Below are 25,842 nucleotides of genomic sequence, written 5' to 3' on the forward strand. Positions count from 1 at the left end.
GAAGAAAATAGAAGTCTTATCACTGAGTTCAGTGAGCTTGGTCAGACTCTAGGCCTTATGGGCTGTATTATATCATTTGGAAGCTGTTAAAGCATGAAAGAAAACAGATGTGCTTAGACTAAAGCCGCATCATTTAAAAATATTGTGACTTCAATGTCCTTAAGAATGAGAGTGACTTCACTTCACTTCATTACATTTTAAAATTCTTATCAAATGTGTTCTGTTTTTGAAGTTTGTCTTTTAATTTATTCATTGCTTAGACACATTCTTAGATTGTTCAGCCAGAAGTAGCCCCTGTAATCATGTGGTATGCCTTCTTGCATAATAAAGGCTGGGAAATTCCCTGAAATAATTCCTGTTTGCACTAGAGCATATCTTTTAGGGGGTGGAAAGATCTACTCTTAATTTAAAAACTAACAGTCACTAATGGGATTCAGCAGATTAAAATAGCTGCCTACAGCTCCTGCTTGCTCTCCCTCCCATCTGCCAACATTTGCTATATTAAGATGATGGGTTTTATCTCTGAAGATTGTTCATCCTGTTCTTTAAAATCATAGAACTAATGGATATGGTTTTGAACTTCCTCGCCCTTCTTCCCTGGACTCCCTTCCAGTTAAGCAAGGGAGGCTCTCTGACAGCTCTATGCCTGGTAGCATAGCCACACTCAATAAGGAGACACTGATAGGCCTGGACAAATTTTATAAAATTCTAAAGCAAATATCCGAAGAACAGATCCTGCTTAGAAAAATATCTGACAAGATCTCTGAAATTAAAGTGATAGCTGCAGCACACCAGCTCAGTTTGCAGGGACTATCCTCAAGAACGGGGGAGGCAGAAACTAAAGTTTCTTTTCTAGAAAATAATATAGGCTGTTTAGGATCACTGCAGACCAGCAATGTCTGATCCAAGAAGTGCAAGATAAAATCAATAATCTGGAGGGCTGGTTCATATGAAATAATATGAGGGTTGCTAGGTTCTTTTAGGATATGAAAAAGGCCGATCAGTAGAATTTTTTTTTTCTAAAACCATCCTTGGAAGCCTTTCCTTCGACCCTGAAACAGAGTTGGACATAGAAGTCACTGCTCTATAGACAATCACTCAGCTAATGTCAAGCCTAGGGCATTTGAAGTAAAATGGCCTGCTCTTTAGTTGCTCTGAACTAAGAAAAGCAGAAAACTGCATTATCTCCATATAACAGACACAATTTAAACTGCCAGGTGAATTACTTGACGGGAAGGGATCCAGAGCAATGCCCACCTCAGCTCTGCACCTTCATATTTTCCATCTTGTCTGCATTTAAAGTGGACCCATCAGGCATTCGGAGGCTCAGATCATTATGCCATCTCACTGAGCAAGTTCCCAAGACAATCTGTCTCCAGTGGAACATAACTAATCTGTCCTCTCTGTCAGATACCCGAATACAGTAAACTTCCGATAATCCGGCACCTTTAGGACCCAGGGGGTGCCAGATTATTAGATATGCCGGACTATCGGAAGGGGGGGGGCTATGAGGGGTCTGGAGTGGAGTGGGAGGGGATGCCACCCCAAACCCCTCATAGCCCCCCGTTCCGATAGTCCGGCTCTGCTCCAGGCATTCCTGATTCAGCCGCTGCTGGTCAGTTTCAGCAGTGGCTGAATCGGGGATGCCTGCAGCAGAGCAGCTGGGGTGCTGCCGGTTGGTCCCGCAGTGCCGAGGGGCAGCGCTACGGGACCAACCCAGCAGCACCCCCGCTGCTCTTGGGGATGCCTGGGACAGAGCAGCTGGGGTACTGCCCGGTTGATCCCGTAGTGCTGCCCCTCGGGGCTGCGGGACCAACCCGGCAGCACCCCAGCTGCTCTTGGGAACGCCTGGGGAAGATCAAAAAATTTGGCTTGGTTTCTTCATTACATACTTCTGAGATTGTCTGCACTAGACAATTTGAGATTAGGTAAGGCTCTATATCTTTCTAGCTGAACTTTATGCCCAATTCAAATACAGGCTGGTGTACAGATTGTCTGAAGTATACACCGACACTTGTTAAAGACACTCTACTTTCTTTGGTGAGAGAATCTGTCAAGAGAGTAAAAAAGTTTAAGATTTTCCAGTTACAGACTAACTCGGCTACCCCCTGAAGCTTTTGTCAAGAAAGAGTTAGCTATTGCTGAATACCCTTAATGAGCTCTGGCATTACTTGTCTAAAATTCTACCAGGGTGAATAAAAAAACGTAATGTGAAATGTAACCCAGCTCAGGTAGGATTTTTCCAAAAGAGATGTGGTTCAGACAACACTCATCAGCTTCTTTGTGCTGTCCTAATATTAAAGCCCTTCAGGATAGTTCTGTCACAAGTGGAGAAAGTTTTCAGTAGATTTGACCAGAGTATTTGTTGTTCTTCGGGTGATGTTCCCATGAGTTTTTACTAACCGTGCCTGCGAGCTGAGCATGCGCAAGGGGAGCTCGCGTTGTCCCCAGATTGTCACCTTGCACGCACAGCTCACCTCCTCCCTTCAGTTCCTCTTCTCCCATCCTCGGCTTCAGGCAGAGTTCTTCAGTCTCTTCAGCTTTCCTCAGGGGAAGTGAGAAACCTCCCTGGTTTCACTCCCCGTTTCCCTTTGTGCCATTGCAATCAACTTTAGCTGGGGGGGGGGGGGGGGTGTTTGTCAGTGCAGAGTACCGGCTTTAGTGAGCAGCCACCTGTGGGCGACTGCCAGACCCATTGCCCCCTTCTGTCAATTAAGCTCTCTCCCTATTTAAAAAAAAAGGGGGGGGGGGAAGGGAGGAAGAGAAAAATCAACAGAAAAGAAAAACGGCAGCTGGTTAATGGCAGCAACTGCCACAGTGGCAGTCTTAATAGAACGCTGGTGGAGAGCTGGCCAGGAGCCACAATGCCAGGCTCCTCTGATTTTAAGAAGTGTCACGTGCCAGGAGCCCATGCTGGTTTCAGACAGACATGCGGATTGTATCTGTTGTCTTGGTGAGACACATGTCCCCCAGAGATGTGATTTCTGCTGCTCTTTCATGGGGAGAGCCACGAAGGACAGGTAGCTTTGCCTCTGCATGCTGCTACTAAATAAAGCAATGCAGCTGGAGAGTTCTCAGGGATCCGTGGCCAGAAAAAGAGTCACCTCCAGCTTCAGCAGCATGGGCAAAGAGGGGACAATCCTCCACCAAGTCCCTGCCCCCGACTCCATCTCCCCGACAGGTGAGAATGGAAAAGGAGAGCACCCGCACTAGGGAAGTTAGCGCCAGGAACGGCACTGAAATGCCTAAGGCGCATTCAGCCTCGGTGCTGTGGAGATCAGTCCTGGCACTGGAGAGCGCTTCTAAATGCCCGTGCACACCAGTGCTGGCAGCAGCAACAGACGTTGCACCCAGAATGACCCTGCACGCAGCCACACAATCCGTTCGCAAGGAATGGGGTCCAGAGGCGTGCTTGTCCACCTTCAGCTCCATGCCATCCCCCAGGGGCACTACAGGTTGCAGATGATAATAGGAGGCCACAGCTTTCACTTACACAATCCTAACGGGCTTCCCCCACGTAGTCTTCTCCAGGGTACATCCCACTCTACCCAAGATCTCCAGCATTGTCTGAACGAGATGGTATCAGGCGGGGGGGACCAATACAGTGTCTTCACAGTGCAACATTTGTCCCTTACTGCAGCTTGTCACCCTTACTACTTCCAGGGTAGACCACCCTGGTATTTGGAGTACCTGTACCCTTCACCCTACTACCCACCTCACTGGGTGCCATGGGACCACTGGGGTGTACGGAAGAGACACTGGACATCATCCTCTACCTCAGGGACGCTACCTCCTCCCTCCCCCTCTCAAACAGTACCGTCAGCTGCAGACTTGGACGAGGAGGAGGAGGATCAGCTCTCCGACAACCAGGCTGAATTAGATAACTTCATCCCACAACAATAATGCCTCACGTTCCCAGGAGGTGGTAATACCAGATGAGACTCAACCATCTGACAACATGAAACAATTCCACAAGTTATTTAAGAGGTTGGCAGCAACACAGGACGTCCGCCTCCAGGAAGTAGGGGAGAAACAGCACCGACTTTTAAAGAACGTGCACCCTGCTTCACAATCCAGAATTGCACTTCTGATTGATGAGGCAATAATGGAGGTCTCTGAATTCCAACGAACTCCTGCCTCAATCCAGCCAACCTGCAAGAAGTCCGACAGGAAGTACTTTGTACCCCAGAAGGATCTGGACTTCCTGTTCTCACATCCACAACCTGACTCCCTCATCATGGATGCAGCTAATCAATGCACAAAAGCCCCTCATCCCAAAACCTCACCTAATGACAAAGAACACAAGAAGTTGGACCTTTTTGGGGAAAAAGGTCTATTCATTGGCCACCCTTCAGCTACGGATAGCCAACTACGCAGCCTTGTTAGCGACCCACAACTTCGACAACTATTTTAAACTGGCTGAATTGATGCAACATCTCCCTGACTCCCAAAGGTCTATCCTCAGAGGCATTATACATGAGGGTTATACGATTGCTCATACAGCTCTTCTCTTCACAATAGATGTAGCTGACATGGCAGCCAGGGCAACTGCCATGGCTGTGGTGATGAGAAGAGCTTCTTGGCTCCTTGCGGCCCAAGGAGCTCCAGTCCAGAGTAGAAGACCTACCCTTTGACAAACTCAGGCTCTTCGTGTCAACAACTGATGAGGTCCTACCTCCAACAGTAGGGCATCATCATCATCTTTCCATATCTAGACGATGGTCTCATAAAAGGCCGATCTCAGGCACAAACTCCAACATGATCACCAAAACCAGGCAGAGGTTCAATTGTCAGGGCCTTCTAATAAACGAACAGAAATTAACTCTGCTCCCCACTCAAGGCATAGAGTTTATTGGGGCCCGCCTCAATTTGTTGACAGGCAGGGCTTACCTGCCCCAAAACCAATTTGCAGCATCACGCAACATCATCAGCACATTGCAAACTACGTCACCCTACTGCTACAGTTCTCACATGCCTACAAGCAATGGGACGCATGGCAGCTACCACCTATGTTGTACAACATGCTTGCCTGAATTTTTGGGCCCTACAACATTGGCTAGCATCAGTTTACAGACCCGGCCTCCCCTCCCTGCACAAACAAGTCGTGCTCCCCAACAGGGTGCGAGATTCACTCACATGGTGGACAGTTCCCTCCAACCTCCGAATGGGCGTTCCCTTTCACCAGCCCGAAACGTCCAGACAGATTACTACAGATGCCTCCTTTATCGGATGGGGCGCTCATCTGCTCCATCACACAGTCCAGGGCAGGTGGTCGGCACATGAATCCTCAATGCACATCAACCTCCTTGAACTCAGGGCCGTGAGGAATGCCAGCAACCACTTTCTTCTGCTCTTTACCGACTAGACTGTTCATATGCTCACTGACATGACAATCATGTTCTATATAAACAGGAAGGGGGGGGGCTCACTCCCTGTCACTATGCGCCGAAGCTATTTGCCTCTGGAATTTGGTTAATCCATCATGGCATCACCCTGAAGGCGTCCTACTTATCTGAAATAAACAATGTTCGAGCAGATGCCCTGAGTCAGAATTTCAACTCTGATCATGAATGGGAACTACATCTGGCCATACTTACCTCAGTCTTTCAATGATGGGGGATCCCAATGATAGACCTCTTTGTGACTCCCAGCAATACCAAGTGTCCCCAGTTTTGCTTGAGAGCCGGCGTAGGCAGACAATCTCTAGGTGATGCCTTCCTCAACCGTTGGGATGAACCACTACCCTATGCCTTCCCGCCCCTCCCGCTTATAGCCCAATTGCTACACAAGATCTGTAGGAATGGGGCTCCGGTCATACTAATAGCACCATCCTGGGCAAGACAGACCTGGTTCCCCTTTCTATGCGCAATGTCAGTAACCAAGCCATAGCCTCTGTCACGACATCCTATCTCAGAACAGGGGCATATTGCTTCATCCCCAGCCTCACACACTTCACCTACATGCGTTGCTACTTTCTGGATCTAGGGAACGGAATCACTGTGCTCAGACCACATGAAGGAAATCTTTCTACAGAACAGATGACCATCCACAAGGGCTAACTACTTGCAAAAATGGAAAAGATTCTCAGCGTGGTGTCACCAGGGCCATACATATCCTCATGTGGCATCACTTCACTGGATTCTTGACTACCTACATCATCTCAAAACTGAGGGTCTGTCAAATTCCTTTGTGAGGGTACACCTTGCAACGATATCAGCTCTTCATGAGTGTATAGAGGGCTCATCAATATTTGCACACCCCACTACGAGAAGATTTCTGAAGGGCCTTCAAAATCTTTACCCTCCTGTCAGGGTTTCTCCACCTACGTGGGATCTGAACCTTGTCCTGGACTCTTTCATGAAGCTTCCCTTTGATCCCTTGGCCACTTGTCCAGTGCAGTTCCTACTAATGAAGGTGTTGTTCCTCACAGCCATCACCTCGGCCAGGAAGGTTTGCGAAATAGGGGCTCTCATGGTGGACCCTCCCTATACAATGTTCTCTAAGGACAAAGTCACGTTATGCCCACATCTACCTTTTTTACCTAAGGTGTGAACGGCCTTCAACATCAATGAACCTACAGTGTTACCAGTGTTCTTTCCCAAGCATCACACATCCCCCCAAGGAGGCCATGCTTCACACACTCAACATACGAGCTTTGGCCTTCTGTATAGACAGAAAGGATCATTCCGCAAATCTTCTCGCTTGTTCGTTTCTATCGCACCACGATCAAAGGGTGTGCTTATTTCAATGCAATCCATTTCCAAATGGGTCTCATTATTCATACTATGTATTTATGCACTCTGCAACAAGCCCTTGCCAACTCCACTAAGGGCACACGCAGCCCGTGCAGCTTCCACCTCCATGGCCTTCCTCACTGACATTTACAGAGCAGCCACCTGGTCCTCAGACCATACCTTCGCTAGACATGCTATTATGCCACAACTGGCTGCCGATTCAGCACTGACGACGGCGGTGCTATCTACAGCTTCTAAGCAGTGACTCTGATTCCTATCATCCTGTCGGATACTGCTTGCCAGTCACCTGACGTGGAGCACCCTTGGGAACGTCACCCTAAGAAGAAAAAGGAAGTTACTCACCTCATGCTGTAATGACTGCTCTGCTCTTAGGTCCCTGTGGGTGCTCCATGACCCTCCCTTCCTCCCCTCTACTCGGAGTCGCATACTGCTTCAGTGGAGAAGAACTACTGAAGGGAGGGGGCTTGCTGCATGCCCAAGGTTGATAATCGGGACAGTGTGAGCTCCCCTCGTGCATACGTGGCTCACAGGCACTGCTACCAAAAACTCTGCTCTGAGGCTCTGGGACATCCCTACACCTGACGTGGAGCACCCATGGGGACACATACCTCGAAGAACAGTCGTTGCTGTACATAGGGAGTAACTTCCTTTTTCCTCTACAAAAATTTGGATTTGGACCCTCTTTCATTTTCTGGATTAGATTTTATACTCCAGTCCTAGCTCCTGTGTTGTAACCAGACACATCATCTCCCCTTCTTGGTACAAGACACAGAAGTCTCCTGTTCTCTGCCTCCTCACCTTGGCCCCCCATTTGATTTGACTTTGGAGCCAAATACAATTTAGAGTTCCCAAGAGATGATATATTTATTTTCTACTAGCCTCTGTCAGCCGACGGTCAGGGCAGTGTGTATGTGCTGTACACCCGAGACTTCAACTGCTGGGACCGGGGTCCCTTGCAGCGGGCAACCTGGAGGAGGTTGACGGGCGCCCAATGAGTTTACAGAGAGAGCTTATAACACCTTAGATTTCAGCTGCTAGAATTTGTAATTCCTTCGCAGCGGGCAGCCTTAGGGAAAGACTGAAAGGTGCCCCAGTGAATCTGCCACCTGGGAGTGACACAAATCCAAATGCCCAAGTGCTTCCTATATATTGTGTGTGTGCTATACACCCGAGACTTCCAACTACTGAGACCGGGGTCCCTTGCAGTGGGCAACCTGGAGGAGGTTGATGAGTGCCCCAATAAGTTTGCAGGGCGAGCTTATTACACTTCAGATTTTAGCTGCTAGAATCTGATTCCTTCGCAGCGGGCAGCCTGGGGGAGGCTGAGAAGTGCCCCCAACGGATCTGCCACCTGAGAGTGACACAAATCGAAACGCCCAAGCTCTTCCTATATCTGTCCCTTAAGACCGGCTGAAGTTCTTTTAAATTGTGCCTGGTTCTGTTACAGCAACTGAAGGAGACAGGTTAAAGCTTAAACAGTTACAGGTTTGAGGAAGCTTATAAATCATATCGTTGCAATGGCTATTGTTCTATTTCTTAACTGCTAGCAAAATATAGATCTTAAAAATGGTTACAAAGAAGATAAAGATAGGAAAAACAGAAATAATAGTACCAAGTAACAGCTTAACCTTTAAAGAGCTCTTAGTCTGTGTACACTTAAGACAGAGGACCACATCCAGGTACAATTTTTACCCCCTTCTGTGCCTCTCGACTCCAGCGTGTCAGGCCAGGGCCGGTCCCTCAATTCCTAAGAAAGATGAAAATACGAGGTGGGCGTCCCCATAGAACCTTGGGAGGTCAAACACCTAACCCGACCAGCAGGTAGAGGGTAGAATGACACTCAAAAGTGAGTGTGCTGCTGTACCCATCTTTATACCCATGGGGTCACGTATTTCTCTTTCTTATCTGTGATGCCAAATGGTGCTGGTCTGTCTTTTGTGAGACCAGTTCTTACAAGGGAGTTGTGAACTTAATTTACACTTGTAAGAGAGAGAACTAAATTGGAAGTACTGGGCATTCTTTTCTCAGTGGGAAATTCCTCTTCCAGGGACTGTGTGTTCGTATCAACATGGGTGCCAGCCGGGTACTTCTCGCAGCCTCAAGGTCAGCTTATTGCCTTAATCGTTCTCTCCTCATAGCTATGTTTTCAGCTTCTCAGGATCAGATGAGCCAGCATAGACTATGCTGATTTTATTGCTCCTTCTCTGTCCTGTATGCTTTAGGAACCTCAGAGAGGCAAATAAGATAGATGAGATGGGGGGGGGGGAAGGGGGGCGGTCTGTCTGGCTACAGCCTCCTTTAACCATCCCCGGTATTACAAATCACTGAATTGTTTGGGAAAATTCCAGGGTAGAAAATTAATGTAATTGTCACAGATTGGAGGCTTTTGGTACTTCGAGGGTGCTTAACTTGCCTCCTCAGATTATAGTTTTCATTAGCAGCTGGCAGAAATCAGGTAATTGGGAGTCCTCTTTTTCTAGAGACATAAGAAAAATAGTCAAAATTAATTTAAATTCTTTTATTACACACATGGTTTTGGATTTACATAACTGTCAGGCCCTCCTTCTATTCAGGCAGAGTTAGTATATTACAAACAAATGTTTTCCTGTGATTTATACTTGTTTTTTCACTCCTGCTCTGTTTCTTTTCAGAATTAATAACTCTTAAGAGCTCAATGTGGGGTATGGGCAATAAGTCCAGATTATTCTTTGAAGAAATGCAACTGCCTTTTAAATTAGGGGCTTTGATTTACCTAACCTTAGACTTTACTATGCATCTTCAATCATGAGCAAGGTTATATAGACTTTAAGGCCAGAAGAGACCATTGTGATGATTAAGTCTTACCTCTTGCACATGGCTAGAAGTAAGAATCTCACCCTCCCCTCCTGTAATAGATCCATAACCTCTCCACAAATCTTGATGTAAATATTTCAAGTTCCAGAGATCCATCATTTACTCAAGTTAACACCAGCAGGTGACGCAAGACCCCATGCAGTAGAGGAAAATGGAAAAACACTCAGGATCTCTACTTATCTCATATGGGGAAAAAATCCTGACTCCAAAATATGGCAGTTAGTCCCTAAGCACGTGAGTGAGATCCATTAGCCAGGCACCAGGGAAAGAGTTCTCTGTAATAACTCTGAGTCCTCCCTATCTAGTGTTCTATCTCTGGCTGTTGGAGATGTTCGCTAATAGCAATTGAGGCTGGGCCATCTGCCACTGTAAGCAGTCTCCTGATACCATCACCTCTGTAAACTTAATGAGCTTAGTCTTGAAGTCAGTTAGGTTTTTTGCCCCTACTGTTCTATTTAGAACTTAACCACCAAAAGGAGTAATCAACATTTGTCTAATTTCAAGCCTTAATTTGTTGATGGCCTATTTATATCTATTTGTTCTTGATCATTGGTCCTTAATTTTGAGATTGCTCTCCCATCTGGTCTGTATCCTTCTTACATTTATAGAGATCAATTATATGTCCTCATAACCTTAATTTGGCTAGGCTAAACAAGCCAACCTCCTTCTTCATTTGTATGATCCTCCTAGTAGGCTTTCCAGTTTCAATTTATTTTCCTTAAATATGGGAGACTAGAAGGGAATATTTGAGATAGACTTGCTTGCTCACTGACAGGCACTGTCTGTCCATCTGTTCTTTTCAAGAACTTTTCCTAAAGAGTAAGGCTTAGGATCACCAGATTTGGAATACATCTTTTATTGTAACTTACAACAAGGTAAGGGTTTGGTTGTACGGCTAGGCAGAAGGTCTGAATTCCCCCTCCCCTCCGCCTTATTTCATGCCGGTAAGGGTTTGGTTGTGCCAGCAAAATGGGATGTGCCTGGAATAGGATTGCTTCTCATAAAACCATACTGAAAAGGGACAGAATCACCAGGTAGGTGAAAGGGGTTGGTTGAGGTGTTCTTCCTCCACCCCTTATCCTGGACTACCCCAACTCTAAGCCTTCCCCCACAGGTGCCCAGTGGGGAGGGGGTTGCAGCTCCCCCACATCCAATTAATACTGGAATATAGCTGGCTGTTCCCCTTTGTCACAAAGTGAGGGGAAAGTGCACAGTTTGCTCTATTCCTCCTTCTGGCTGGGAAGTGCAGAGGACAGATGAACCTGGATGTGTCCCAGCTGGCCGATATGTACCCACCCCTCCCCTGTCTGTGCTTGCTGAAGCTGTCATAGCCACGGAGAGGTGGGTTTTTTCACTTGACCCTAAGTTATTTCAGTGAGAGAGCACTGGGGTAGTCCTCTCTTTCCAGAGAACCTTGCATACTGAACCTCATATCCTCAGCCCTTCCCCAGGGCAATGATTTAAGTGAAGAAAAAACAAAAATTAATTAAGAACATGAACCTGAGAAATGCTGGGAAAATCTTCTCATACAGTGATAATAATCTTCTCTAAAGCTACTGGATCTACCTCATTAGATACATTGTAGGATTTCATTTGTCTCTTCCATGGTGTTACGGTATCTCTTCAACAGAAATGGAGAAGGTCTTAAGGACACTGCTCCCGAGAGCTATTTAATAGCCCATCTCATCCGCGAAGGATGGTATTTAAGGTAGTGACCCTCTAATCCGTATCTGATCACCGGAGAATGTCAGACCACAGCTTAATAGGATGCGTAAATAAAAACTGGAGACGTGGATTGTAACTGACAACCACAAGACTATATTATTATAAGAAAATAAATTTGACAAAACAATACCTCAAATTAACATAAAGGGGGCAGTCCCTTTTTACACTAAATGGACCAGGAAGGGCAGTCCCTCCAGGTCCCTATGCCTACCACAGAGTCTACGATGACGGAGACGACTGATGAGCTGCTAGCGACCTACAACCCTCGGGCTAATTGAAAGCCTTTAGGGAGGACAGCTAGGCGTCCCTCGTCGGATGATCCCGACGCTTGGTGACCTACAACCTTCGGGCTAATTGAAAGCTGTCAGGGAGGAACAGCCAAGGTGATCCCTCGAAGTGTGAGTAGAGAGCGATGACGGTCGATTCGCCTTCTGCGAAGTCTCCTGGTCCTCGCGATCCCTTCTCCGCACTTCGGTGTGGCAGAATCAGGCGATTGATGCTAGACTCTATCTTATCTACCTTAACCCTAACCTAAAATAAAAAACCATATCTAAACCCGACGAGCCCCACGGACAGACACGAAGACGGCCGACATGCGTGGACCGACGCGACCTGCCGTACAGTCTCGATGACGAAAGCTGTCCTAACTAAATACTATGCTACCTAAACTAACCTAATGGAGAGAGGTCTGACCTTCCGTCAGCCTAACTCTAAAACCTAAATTTACTGAAGTGGAGGAAGCATAACCTTCAGTCAGCTTCTCCGAAAATGACCTTTACAGGACCTCGCTTAAACCTAGGACAAGAGTATCTAGAACCTTGCTCTCTCTCTCTCTCTCTCTCTCTCTCTCTCTCTCTCTTAACCTAAGACCTATACCTGACGCACCCAAAAGCCTGACGCTGTCTGACCCAGGGATAAGCCCAGGGACCAGCAGCAACTGCTGTGCGGCAGAAACTTTTATACTCAGGGCTCATGAATATTCATGAGTGTTCTAGGCTTAAAATGATTGTCTGATAAAGATGCTCTTATTGCATGGTTTGAATTGATTGGTCAGTGGAGGATGCTAATGAATATTCATAACTTATTCAAATCTTAACAGGTAGGTGAGTTGCTGCTTTTAAACTTTAACTGCTACCTGTGGACATGACAGAATTTACATTTCCAAATGGATGCTCAGAGAAAGTTCTATGGTTTTCAAAATGGAGTTTTAGACTCCATTTTGAGATATTGCAGAACTCTGCTATATTTGAGTCTTTATGCATTGTAAATGAGTAAATTGACATACATATGTGTACAAGTAAATATCATCAGTCCTATACACTGTACAAAGATTCACAGGGTAAATTTACAATTGATGTTATACATTTCCGTTCAATTATTTGCATTTCACCGATATATTAATTCTGCCTTACAAGGGCACGTCACCTTGGCAACTCATAGTCATCCTGTGATTGACCAGTACACCCAGATTTTTCTCGTCCTCTGTCACTTCCAACTGATAACTCTTGTTGTTTGTCCATAAGTTCATGATCTTGCTCTTCGTACTATTAGTTTTCATCACATTTCTATTACTTCTATTTTCAAAGACTTTAGAATTATCTTCTGTGATATTCCAGTCCTCCTCCATACCAGCAATACTTCTCAACTATGTTTCATAATCATATTTTATGTGCACATACCCACTTTTTGTGCCAATGTCATTAATAAAAACGTTAAACGAGTGGTGTGATGACCGATTCCTGAGAAACTCCACTATTAACTACCTTTCTGACAGTTCATTTTTCAGCACAATCCACTTTGGTCTCCTTTTAATCAGTTCCTAGTTCACTTTTCAATTTTCATATTCATTCCCATCTTCCCCAGCTCTAGCTGTGCATGGTAGTGTCATCCCACTACCACCAAAATCAGTTCTAAACTTAGACTTCTATACCTTCTTTAAGGATAAATAAGTCACCATTTTGCTGTTAGGAAAACCTGATGTCTGATTATTTATAAGTTTAAATGTTATTCTTATTACATTTTCTTCAGTTTGGGGTAACTTGAAAAATGTAACTGCTCATAGATCATAGACCTATTCTTTGTCCCAATAGGATTAAAAAAAAAGAGAGAGAGAGAGAGAGAGAGAGAGAGATTTTGAACATAAGATACATAACTGAAAATGATTCCTTCATGTCCTTTACTCACCAACTCTGTTTTGGGAACTGAAATCCTTTGGAAAAGCTTTGATTGGGTAGAGATCTGATCATCGCTAAATGTCTAATTCGACAATGCTGGAAGTTGCAAGAGTGCCCAGCTACCAAAGATTGACACTTTAACTTGGTTAGGCTGCTATCAATGCAATAATAATGTGTTGCTATAGTAGCAGTCAAGATAAATATATGGTCTGCATTTCTGGATAATCAGTTTAATTCAAAATCTGTTTTGGATTTTGAATAATCAGTTTAATTCTCCATTGGGTAACTTGGTTTGCATTGTCTTCCGAGATCCTAAATTCCTCTCATCATCTCAGACTATCCCTTCCATCTCTTTTGTGTGTCCCTGCTTGTCCCTGCCCCCCGCTGCCCTTTCCTCCCTGTTTGATCGTTCTTTTATTATTTGCTTTTGCTTACCTTTCAAGTTAGTTTTTGGTCTGCCCTTCAGTGTTCTCTCTAACATATGTCCATGGGTATAACTTTCGTTATTTGGGTAAATATGGAAGTGATGTATCACATAACAAAAATCATTCCACATATGCACAGTGTGTAATGGGGGTGGTGTTGAGGATTTGGGTTGCAGGAAGTGCTTCAGGGCTGAAGCAGAGGGTTGGGATGCATGGTGAGTTCTGTGGCTGAAGTTGTTGGCTCTGGGGTGGGGCTGGGGATGATGGGTTTGGGATGCAGACTGTCCCTGGGCCAGAGGACTACTCCCACCCCCAGCACTCACTCATTGCAGCAGCTTGGGTCCTCGTGAGAGACACCTTTCCATGGCCGCAGCAGGTACAGCAATCGGAAGGGCAACTGTTCCCCACCTGGGATAAGTCCCAGCTAGACATAATGGAGGTCAGGAAGGAGCACTTCTTCCCTGGCAGCAGCAGTTCTGGGTTAGGTGCTGTGGCCAGGGGAAAGTCACCCCCTTCCTGCTGGCCCCAGTATGGAGCTGCTGTGGCTGGGGCAGAAGCAACTTTTTCCTCCCTGGAGCTGTCATGGCAGCTCTGCTACAGCAACTCCATGGTGAGGAGAGGTGCTTCTGTCCTGGCTTCAGCAGCTTCATGCTGGAGTCAGCAGGCAGAGGAAGCGCTTTGTGCAGCTGCATTGGGCCCTACCTCCATGCTTGTTAAGCAGCTATGCAGCCACCTAGCCACGAAGCTAAAGGGAACTTAGCCTCTCTATACTTTTCATATCTTTTTTTTCCTTCTTTTGCTTCTCTTTTTCTTTTGTCCTTTCCAAAGAAGCAATTCTGGGAATTAATTTATGATTTTATTTTACAACTGGAAGCAGAATAACTAACAAAATGACCATCACTGCATGATTGTACACGCAGTTCTCTTTAAACACTCAGTTGTCTTTATTGTATTATTCTTTGCCCTTAGGTAATGCAATACTTTTTCATTATTATCTTGTTGTATAATCTGATCTCTCTCTATTCCAAGCTAAATACCTTCATTTTCTTTGTCCTCTTTGTTATTTATTAGCTGTATTTAAAATAAAGAATAGGTAAATAAATTGCCAATGATGGTGAGTCCTTCACAACTTCTCCCCCCCCAGATTAATTACCCTTAAAAATATGTTTCTTATTTTCAATTTGTTTAATGTCATTTCAGATTGTAGTTATTGGATTTTATTCTAGCTTTGTTTGCTAGATAAAAGCCCCCATTTTCAAGTACCTGTACCCTATATAGTTACTTATAAACTCTGATCTTTTTAGCTGTTGAGCTAAATAGAACGATGGATCTTCTTGAGTATGATACATGGTTTTTCAGAACTTTAATAATCTTTGTGTCTTTTCTCTGAATCTTTTCCAGTATATTAACATCCTTCTTAAATTATGGATACCAGAATTGGATGTAGTAGTCCAGCAATTATCAAACCAGCCCCAAATACAGAAATAATATCTCTGCATTTCAACTTTCAAATCCAATATGCATCCAAAGATCATATTAGCCCTTTAGTCACAGTGTAGAACTGGGAGCTTATGTTCATTTGAATCCCAGGAATTTTTTTTTTAAAAAGTACTTGTTTATAGACATGTGGGGCAGATAGCCTTTTACTAATGAAAAAACATCAACTATCTTAAAAGTTGTAGAATGCCAGTTCTGAGGCTTAATTACTGTTTTCCTTTGGACTGTAAATTTTGGGTTAAAGACAATAGTAGGGCATGAAGAATGATACTGTTCCCAGCAATGTTGCAGTGTTGCTGTTGGAGAAATCTGTGTCCGTGAGAAGTAGGAGAGGTAATAAGCCATCTAGCAAGTATATCTTTTTCTTGCTTTTGCAGATTTTTGCATTGGGTAGGTTTTATGTATGACGGACCATTCTCAAAGAACAGATACCAGTGGTTGTAGTTGAAGTAGGAGATAGGGATGTTAAAATGTGTGTAGTCAGGTAAATCTGTAATCGCTGAAAAATTCAGGATTACATGTTTACATGTGGGGGAGAGGAGAGCAGATTGTCGGGAGCCACTCCCCCCGCTATGCTGCTGCTTCTGTATCTGCTTCTGAGGCTGCAGTGAGGGGGGATAGATGGCTCCCTGGGAGCTGGTGCTTATGGGGAGCTGTCTTAAAGGCTGGCTCCCCATGCGCATTGTCTCCTGCCTGCTTTCCCTCCTCCTCCCCCTCCCCCACCCCATCCTTAGAGGCAGCAGCATGGGGGTGGGGAGCCTGTGTGTAAATGTGAAGGTTAATTGATAAGCCAGGGCTCATCGGTTAATTGTTTACATGTGCAAACTATCACATCCCTAGTAGGAGGATGTATGGGTTTTGCAGGGGGGATCTTGACCTATGGCTAGCTTTAGTATTTTCATTAATGACTGGATGATGGAGCAGAGAGTAATGCTCATAAAAGTTGTGGATGATTGCAAGCTGAGGGAGGTTGCAAGCATTTTAGCAGAATGGATTAGAATTCAAAGTGATCTTGATAAATTGGAGAATTGGTCTAAAATCAGCAAGATGAAATTCAGACAGATATAAGGTAGGGACGTGAACAGGTAACTGGTTACCTGGTAAGCGTCACCATTACCAGGCCATCACCATACTGGGTGATGCTTACCAGGTACCAGTTAATCAATACCATAAGCAGCCTGCAGGGCTGCTCCAGCTCCGCTTTGGCAGGGAGCAGAAGATGGGCATGGGGGGCCAGCAGAGGGGACGGGCAGCTTCAGTGAGGGCAAGGAACGGCAGCCCCAAGCACAGCAGGGTGAAGAGTAGGATCTATTTAACCAGCTAACTGATTAACCAGGATTTTACATCCCTAATGTAAGGTACTGCACTTAGGAAGGTAAAATAAATTGCTGAAATATAGAATGGGGAATAACTGGTGAGGTGGCTGTACTGCAGTGGACCACAAGTTGGATATTCGTCAACAGTGTGATACTGTAGCAAACAGACAAGTGTCATCCATGGATGTTTAAACAAGAATATCATACATAAGAATGACATTTGGTGCTGGTGACCCTGTACTGGAGAACTGCATGCATCTTTGGCCACTATGCTTTAAGACAGATGTGGAGCAATTGAGAAAAGTCCAGAGGAGGTCAAGAGAAATAAAAAGTTTAGAAAATTTGACTTATGAGAAAAGATGGAAAGAATTGGCCATGTTTAGTCTTAAGAAGATAAGACTGTAATGTGTAATGGTCTTCAGATTTCTGAAATATTATTATAAACAGGACAGTGATTAGTTGTTCTGTGTCCTCCGAAGGTTGGACAAAAAGTAATCTGTCTAATTTTCTGCAAACGAATTTTAGGTTGGATATTAGAAATACATTTCTAACTATAAGAAATGTTAAGCTCTGGAATGGTTTATCCCGAGAAGCTGTGGAATTCCTTTCATTGGTGGTTTTTAAGAACAGTTTAGACAGACATCTCTCGTGGATGGTTTAGGTAGTCAGTCCTCCTTCAGTGCGGGGGAGGGTGAGGTAGATGACCTTTTGTGGCCCTTGCCATTCCTACATATCTTGGATAAATGATCAAATTGCATTTGCAGTTCAGGTCTTACAATGAACATTTCATACATAACAAGCTCTCATATTTAAATAATTTTAATCATTTTTCAGTAATAGAAGAGAATATGGTAGAACTCTAAGGTATGTTAAACAAAAATATTGATCTTTATGAAAATAATAAAAAACAAAACTTTTTAGCCAGTGTGTGTTAACACACATGTCAAAAAAACATATCTGTCTCTATTTGATAGGGAGATTCCTAACAAATTCTCTGAACCTAGATTATATTTTAATTAATGAAATTTGTCAGTAATAAGAATGTGAACTCATAGGATACCATAGGCATAATGCATGACAGCATGATTGTGTTTATTTCTTAAATTCAGTAACATTGTAGTTGGGTTTTATTTCATTTAATGTAGCAACATTGCAAATAATAATAACAGTAATTGAATCATTACTCTCATTAATCATTGTACCAGTGTTGATGCCTTCAATAATGTTAACTTGTTCTGTTTTCAAAGCATCAGGCAATGAAGAGACATGGTGAAGCTTGGGTTGAAAGCCTGCGCTATAGGAGACCTGATCTTGACTGTATGGCAGGTTTAAGGCGTATCACTCTTAACTGCAATACACTTGTTGGTGATCAAGGGGCTAGAGCTTTTGCAGAATGTCTTGGAGAGGACTTATGGCTGAAGGGTATGGTAAAACAATTGTTTTGTGCTTCTAAGTAGGTTGATCACAGTTCTGAAAGGTAAAAGGTGATACCATGATGGGCTTGGATGGTCATCCCTGCTCAACCCAAGCCCTGCTAGCCTCTCCCCTGGGCTCCTCTCCCCTGTCTCTCGGCCCCGCAAGCAGTAGCAACCCTTCTGGAGCTCCCAGCTGTGCAAGCTGCGGCAGCCCCACTAGATCTCTTGGCAATCCCACCGCCTGCTGGCTTCATGGCAGCCCCGCCAGACTTGCTGGTGGCTCCACTGGCTGCAGGGTCTACTTCCCCACGAGCTAATCCTCTCCCTCCCCCGCCCACATGTCCCCCCCACACCAGCTTCCCTACCAGTTGTGGGTTCTGGTGCCCCATGGGCCTCCCTGTCCTACTGGCCCTGTTATCTGACACCATTCTGAGCCGCCAGCAACCTCTGCTGCTGATGCTCTCTAGTCCCGCAACATCCATGGTCTTATTGGACCACAGATGATGTCAGACCAGAGTGTTCCGACCCACAGAGGTTCAACCTGTATCGGATATTACAGTATCTGCATAATGATGCTTTTCCTGTGAAGTATTGAGGTCAGTATTTAAAACCTATGCTATTAGATGCGTTTGTTTATTTTTCTCCTAGCAATATGTTGAACCGTGTTAAGCAGCATTGCATTTAATATTGCTTTGCATATTAAACTTTGATTCTTTTCTGTTCTTCAAGTTTGCAATTTTCAAAACCAATCATAAAAATAACATGATGAAATGATGGAGTAAGGACTTTTAATATTTCTAAATATAAACGTTTAGAAATATAGAATATAAACATAGTTTAGAAATTATACAATTGCTAACATTTAGTAAAAAAGAGACCTTTTAGTCAAGAGTACTCTAGATTTAAACATAAATAAATTTTGCTGATATTCCAGTATTTTTTTTTTTAAATCAAGAGCAGTTCTCTTTCAATTCACAGATATTTATTTATTTATTTTCTCTCATATGTTTGTCCAGCAGCTATATGTTCTAACTTTGATGTGGATAATGACATAAATGTTAATCTCTGTCCTTCATTTAAAACATTACCTTAACTCTCCTTTGGGTGGAGAAAAGAGTAGTGTTTGTTTGTTTTGGTTACTCACAAGATGAAGTATATGCATGTTCATATTTTCAATATGGATAGATTAATTATTTGGGTTAAGTGATGCAGCTGAGTAATGTTTAACCTTTTTAAACATTTCAGCACTTGACATGCAGCAGTGTGGAATTTCCAATGATGGGGCAAAGTCGTTGTTAGATGCTTTTCAAAGTAATACTACTCTAGTGATATTGGATGTAAGAAAAAACCCATTAATTGGTACGTACTTTTATATGTCCTTCCATTTTGATTGAAAAGAAAGATTTTTCATTTATTCCTTATTTAGAACTTGGGATATTCAGCACATTCAAATCTGGTTTAACATGTGCCATATACATTTTAATTAAAGGGAGATGTTGACTTGTTTTATCTCATACTATCTGTTATGTTTTTCAAAAATAATCTAATATTGAAATTAATTAAATGAAATAAATTTTGTTTCACTTTAGATCACACTTTGATGAAAAAACTTACTGAAAGAGTTCTCATGAATGGAAACAGTGCCAGTTCAGAGGTATGTTTTAGGTATTCTGGAATTACTTTTTTTTTTTTTTGGTATCTGTATTTAAAGATATAACATCACATGCCTTTGTACAGATCAGTACAACTGTTTTGTTTAATATTAAATGTAGGTTCACGTTACGGTTAAAATTGACAAAAAATTAGAAAACGCAAAAGTGTAATACCAATAGCAGCATTAACAGTGCCAGTTTGAACATCCTGTATATTTTGTGAAATTTATAACGTAAACTAATAAAGCAGGAATTAGGTAGATATTTAACAAGAAAAAGAAAATAGAAAACAGTTCATATGTGTACCTTCTGGCTCATGGAGACTCCTCTCCCATTCAAGCCACTAGCTGTTTGCTCTTTAGCCTGCCTCTGGTACAAAACAGCCTTCCTGGTAGTTATTACTTCGAGCAGATGAGTGTTGGAGCTGCCTGCCCTTTCTCATAGACTCATAGACTTTAAGGTCAGAAGGGACCATTATGATCATCTAGTCTGACCCCCTACACAGTGCAGGCCACAGAATCTCAACCACCCCTCTTAGAATAATCCTGAGCTTCTCTGATGTATCAGAGGCAGCAAGGCAGGGGAGATGGGAGCCAGCTTTTAAACAGGCTCCCCGTGTGTGCCAGCTTCCGCAGAACTGACTGACAACCTGACAGAGCTGACTGGGGAACTGACTGCCATGGAGGCAGCAGCACAGAGGGGCAGGCAGAGCTGGTGCTTGTGAGGAGCTTACTTAAAAGCCAATTTCCCATGAGCACCAGCTCCTGTGGTCACCTGTGCTTCGCTGCTGACTGATGGAGAGGCAGTAGCGTACCGGGTGAGGGGGGCAGGCAGGAGCTGGTGTATGTTGGAAGCTGGCTTTCAAGCCAGCTTCTTGTGTGTACCCGCCTCCCCTCAAGGTGCCTGCCCTGCCCCTCTCTATCAGAGGCAGGGGGGAGGAGGGAAGTGGAAGGGCAACAGTGCCGGGGGGAGAGGGGACAGGAGGGAGATGTCTTAAAAGCTGGCTCCCCATCAGCACTCGTTCCTGCTGCCCTCCCTGCCCCCTTCCTCCGCCTGCGCTGCTGCCTTTGATAGAGAGGCAGCAATGCGGAGGGTTGAGGGTGCAGAGGTGAGTTTGTTCATGTTGTAGCGGGGTCAAGCTCAGTTCAGCCCCACTGACCCCCCTCCTTCAGTCTGTCTCCCTCCGTGTCCCTGCCGCTGCACGACAGCCACTTTACAGTCTTGGCCGTCTCGTTGGCTCGGCCGTTTCCCACTTTGTTCCTTGGGCCATCAGCGCCCTGGCTTGGGCTCAGCCGGCCTGTCTCCCGGGGGCTGCGTCGCTCCTGGGCCCTCCTGGGGGCAATCCCCTGCCACCGGCCCGCTCCTCTCGGGCGTCCGCCGTCCCGGGCACTCGCCACCCCTCAGGCTCTCCACCTGTGGGAGGGGAGAGCACAGCCAGTCCCCGCTCTCCTCCCTGCTCCTCCCAGTCCTCCTCCTTTTGGGCGTGTGGCCTGGCGTCCTGCCCCTGCCCTGTCAGCGTGCTGGCTGCCCCTCCCTGGCCCCTAGCGTCTGCCGCTTGCAGCCCGTCCCCTGCTGCGCATGCGGAGGTGGCGCCAGTGGCGCCAATAGGGTTGGGAGCCGTAGGACAGCGGGCAGAAGTGCGGGGTGCGGTTTCCCCGCCACACACTATGGCTATGTCTAGACTACATGCCTCTGGCGAAAGAGGCATGTAGATGAGGCTACCAGGCATAGGAAAATGAAGCAGCGATTTAAATAATCGCCGCTTCATTTAAATTTACATGGCTGCCGCGCTGAGCCGACAAACAGCTGATCAACTGTTTGTCGGCTCAGTGCTGTAGTCTGGACACGCGGGTGTCGACATCAAAGGCATTTGTTGACCACCCAGGTAAACCTCATCCCAGGAGGCATACGTGGGTGGTCGACAAATGCCTTTGATGTCGACACCCGCGCGTCCAGACTACAGCGCTGAGCCGACAAACAGCTGATCAGCTGTTTGTCTGCTCAGCGCAGCAGCCATGTAAATTTAAGTGAAGTGGCGATTATTTAAATCTCCGCTTCATTTTCCTATGCCTGGTAGCCTCATCTACATGCCTCTGTCGCCAGAGGCATGTAGTCTAGACGTAGCCGTAGGGACCTAGGTTTGAAGCTTGCTCTCCTCACATACTGACTCTCACTGAGATGACTGCTGCCTTTCCCTGCCTCTGACACAGAGGCAGCTGGGGGAGCTCTTCCCCCTACCTCCCTTCCCCCCCTCTCCCCCCCCCCCCCGCCGGTATGTAAACATGTATCCTCTTGAAAATTGCGTGGATACACATTTCCAGAAATAAACACATTTTAACAATGCTAGTGCTAATGAGGCTAATTAAGTGGACTGAAAGTGTCCTGTTCTTAGCTTTTGATGTAAAAATGCAGTTGTTAAAGGCAGGAGAGACTAACTTTTTAAGGTTACATCCAGTTAATGTCTTTGTTCAAGCCCAGGGTAACAGTGTTAAATTTGTAGATGAATACCCATTTTGCACTCTCTTTCTGTAATAGGAATGTCGAAGCTTGGGTTTATCGGTTAATCCTGTTGAATTTCCTCCCTCTCACCCCTGCTGCTTCTGTATCTCGAAAAACCAGCTTCCTGCACAAACCTGCTCCGCTTGCCGCCCCATGCTGCTGTCTGATACACTGCCTGCCAGCTCTGCCTCCAGGGACTAATGAATAGTCATGTAACTGCAAAAATTTGATGCGGTTGCAGGACTATTCAATTACATGCTATCTAACAGCCCTATTCTGTAATTGGCTTGTGAAATTACTTTGTAGAAGAATGGCTACTTTTAAATCCATAATTGAGTGACCACAGAGGTTAAAATGTTCCCCCTCAGGTTTATGTATGTTACCATTTTTGATGTCTGATTAATGTCCATTTGAGACAGTCCAGTTTGTCCAATATACATGGCAGAGTGGCATTGCTAGCACTTGATGGCATATATCAAAGTGATTATGAAGCCCCATCCCAGCTTCATGCCTAAGGTGTTCTCAAATTGGTACCTAGCTCAGTGTGCTCTTATCTAGCCCCCATTCCTATATATGCTAATCTTATCTCCCAATTGCAGATGTAAATAGGCTATTCTCCTCTTCCTTGGAAAATACAAAACCTTTTAGAAAATCTAATAAAGACTAGTTGTAACATTTGGAGAGATGTCAGGGTTTACTAGAGTCTGTCACTGGATTAAGAGATATATGAAACATTGTTACAGCTCACATTGAAAACCAGTACACCCTCCTATAAACTACTCCATGAGAGCTGCTGCAGCATAATTTCCTTCTACAAATTACAGGCAGTCCCCGGGTTACGTACAAGATAGGGACTGTAGGTTTGTTCTTAAGTTGAATCTGTATGTAAGTCGGAACTGGCGTCCAGATTCAGCCGCTGCTGAAACTGATCAGTTTCAACAGCGGCTGAATCTGGACGCCAGTTCTGACTTACATACAGATTCAACTTAAGAACCCCAGGCGTCCCCAAGTCAGCTGCTGCTGAAACTGATCAGCGGCTGATTCCAGGAAGCCCGGGGCAGGGGCTTCCTGTAGTCAGCCACTGGTCAGTTTCAGCAGCGGCTGACTTGGGGACGCCTGGGGCAGAGCAGCTGGGGTGCTGCTGGGTTGGTCCAGTAGCGCCGCCGCTCCTCGGCGCTACTGGACCAACCCAGCAGCACCCCAGCTGCTCTGCCCCAGGTGTCCTGATTCAGCCACTGCTGAAACTGATCAGCAGTGGCTGAATCAGGACTCCTGGGGCAGAGCAGCTGGGGTGCTGCCGGGTTGGTCCAATAGCGCCAAGGAGCGGTGCTGTGGGACCAACCGGCAGCGCCCCACCTGCTCTACCACAGGCCCGGGGCTTTGCTCCACATCTCCCTGGTCTCCTGGGAGGGGGGGGGGACCACTAGCTGCACGCCTCCCCCCCCAGCAGACCAGGGACACGGGGAGCAAAGCCTCAGAGGCGCGGGAACCCTCTGCCTCCCGGCTTTGCTCCAGGTGTCCCTGGTGTGCTGGAGACGGTCCCCAGTAGACCAGAGGCACCGGGAGCAAAGCAGCAGCAGCGGCGGAGTCCCGTGCCTCCCCGGCTTTGCTCCCGGTGTCCCTGGTCTGCTGGAGACGGTCCCCAGCAGACCAGGGGCACCCGGAGCAGCTTTTCTCGCCCCGGAGGTCGAGGTGGCGGGACCGCTGCTCTCTGGGCAGTCCCGCTGCCTGCGAGCTCCGGGGCGAGAGAGCCCCGTTCGTAAGTGCGGATCCGACCTAAGTCGGATCCGCGTAACTCGGGGACTGCCTGTACTTTAATGAAACAGCAATTTAATGTCTGGTGAAAGTGATCACTAAACTGCATTCCTTGGATTTAGCATTGTGCTCCAATGCTTAGTTTAGGATATTTATGCTGTAATTCATATTTAACTAAACTCTTAGCTCACTGTCCTGCTGGTAGATCTCACTACTTGTTATACTCTCATAAATGGGAAGACTTAAGATTTTGAAGACAGGGAGATTATTCAACAGTGATTGCTATTTTTCAAGAGTTAAGTCTGTGTATTTGCTCTCTCTGTCCACCTTCTCTTCTGCCTGGGAGTTCTGTATAAATAATATCAGGTCTCTGTGTTTAAGAAACAGGGACTAAGTTGGGAGTAGCAAACGTCATATGAAGTAGGACTTTAATATCACCCTTGTGTAATATCTTTCATGCATTTGCCAAAAGATACAACTTTTCAAAGTAGTGCCACAACTTAATACCAGGGTGCTGTATCCCACAAATGGGAATTCAAGTGTGAAAATGCAAAGGTGACTCTTGAAGAACAGCCATAAATGGCAAGTAACCTCTTTCCAATTGTCAGACAAACAAATTGAATCTGGACTCCAAAAGTCTAACTATTTTTCCCTCCTGCTTATATTTTGCAAGTGAAGCTTAATAAATTAATGATAAAATCTTTTCTTTTGACTCACGAGCCAGATTAGAATCCAGTGAACTTTCCCGTAATTGTGGGTTCTGCTGTAAACAGTAATAGACTTAGCTTTTGTCCCTAAAGTATGTAAACCTGACTTTGAATAAAATGAAGGCAAATCAGCTGAGAAAGACAAAGCTATTTTTTACATTAACATTCTTTCATCATCATCATGATCATCATCATGCTCATAGATAAAAGCATAAAACCCTACCAGCATTTGCTTAATAATTTCATGTGTGGGGGGTTAGGCGTTCTGATGTGATAAATGCTAATGATACTGATGCCAAGCTTTTTTGAGCCAGTGGCTTTCAAGTTTTATTATATCTACAAGTTGGGGAGACATACTTTAAAAAGCAAACAAAATTCTGGAATAGTTACTTGGAACGTAAACCTAGAAAATATTGGTCAGATTCAGTGTTTTTTGAGACTCATCTAGAGCAGTATGGTGTCATCTTGAAGGCAGACAGTAAAATCAAAGCACAGCTTTTTCTTTGATCTCAATATACAGTACTTCAATTTTAGTGTGAATTCTTGTGATAAGTGTGCCCTTTGTTATACCGTATCATTGTAAGCACTAAAAAAACCTTTATACTTTTTTTTTTAAACCCTGCATTTTATTTATAATATAATATCTTACTAGAAAGTCTTTTTTTACTCTGGAGAACTTTGGCTTGAGCCACACATTCCTACAAGTCAGCTCTGTACTGGAGCATGGAAAGCAAGTGGCAGTTTTTCTTTTCTATAGAGCATGTGCTGTTTTTGTTACTATAAAAGGAGAACTGTTTCACAGAGGAAGATAAGTTGGATGGGGATGCTTTGGAGATGTTCAGGGAACATTTGCCTGTGGATAGGGTGTGTAGTATTTATAGCCAATCAAATTGAAAATTATTTTGTTAAATAAGAGACCACACCTCTAGAAGATTGAATTTTTTTCATCTTATTCCTGATTATTGAAAACTCAAATTGTTAACAAGACCACAAGTGATATTTATTAAATAAAATATTCTACAAAGAGAAATAATCACTAGCATATTAGCTAAGAAACCCTAAAACTAGT

General features: G+C 44.9%; 1 protein-coding gene across 4 annotated transcripts in view; it reads left to right on the forward strand.

Moving 5' to 3' along the window:
• The window catches only part of CEP78 (centrosomal protein 78), a 60,094-nt gene that overhangs the window by 6,161 nt on the left and 28,091 nt on the right, over positions 1-25,842 (forward strand). For all 4 annotated transcript variants that reach the window (XM_075931741.1, XM_075931739.1, XM_075931742.1 and 1 more), the window contains 3 exons: positions 17,993-18,167; positions 19,406-19,519; positions 19,750-19,814. In XM_075931741.1, the coding sequence (XP_075787856.1) occupies positions 17,993-18,167; positions 19,406-19,519; positions 19,750-19,814 (354 nt within the window). The remainder of the gene's footprint in view (positions 1-17,992; positions 18,168-19,405; positions 19,520-19,749; positions 19,815-25,842) is intronic.

Source organism: Pelodiscus sinensis, chromosome 6, assembly GCF_049634645.1.
Source record: "Pelodiscus sinensis isolate JC-2024 chromosome 6, ASM4963464v1, whole genome shotgun sequence".
Classification (NCBI taxonomy): Eukaryota; Metazoa; Chordata; order Testudines; family Trionychidae; genus Pelodiscus; species Pelodiscus sinensis.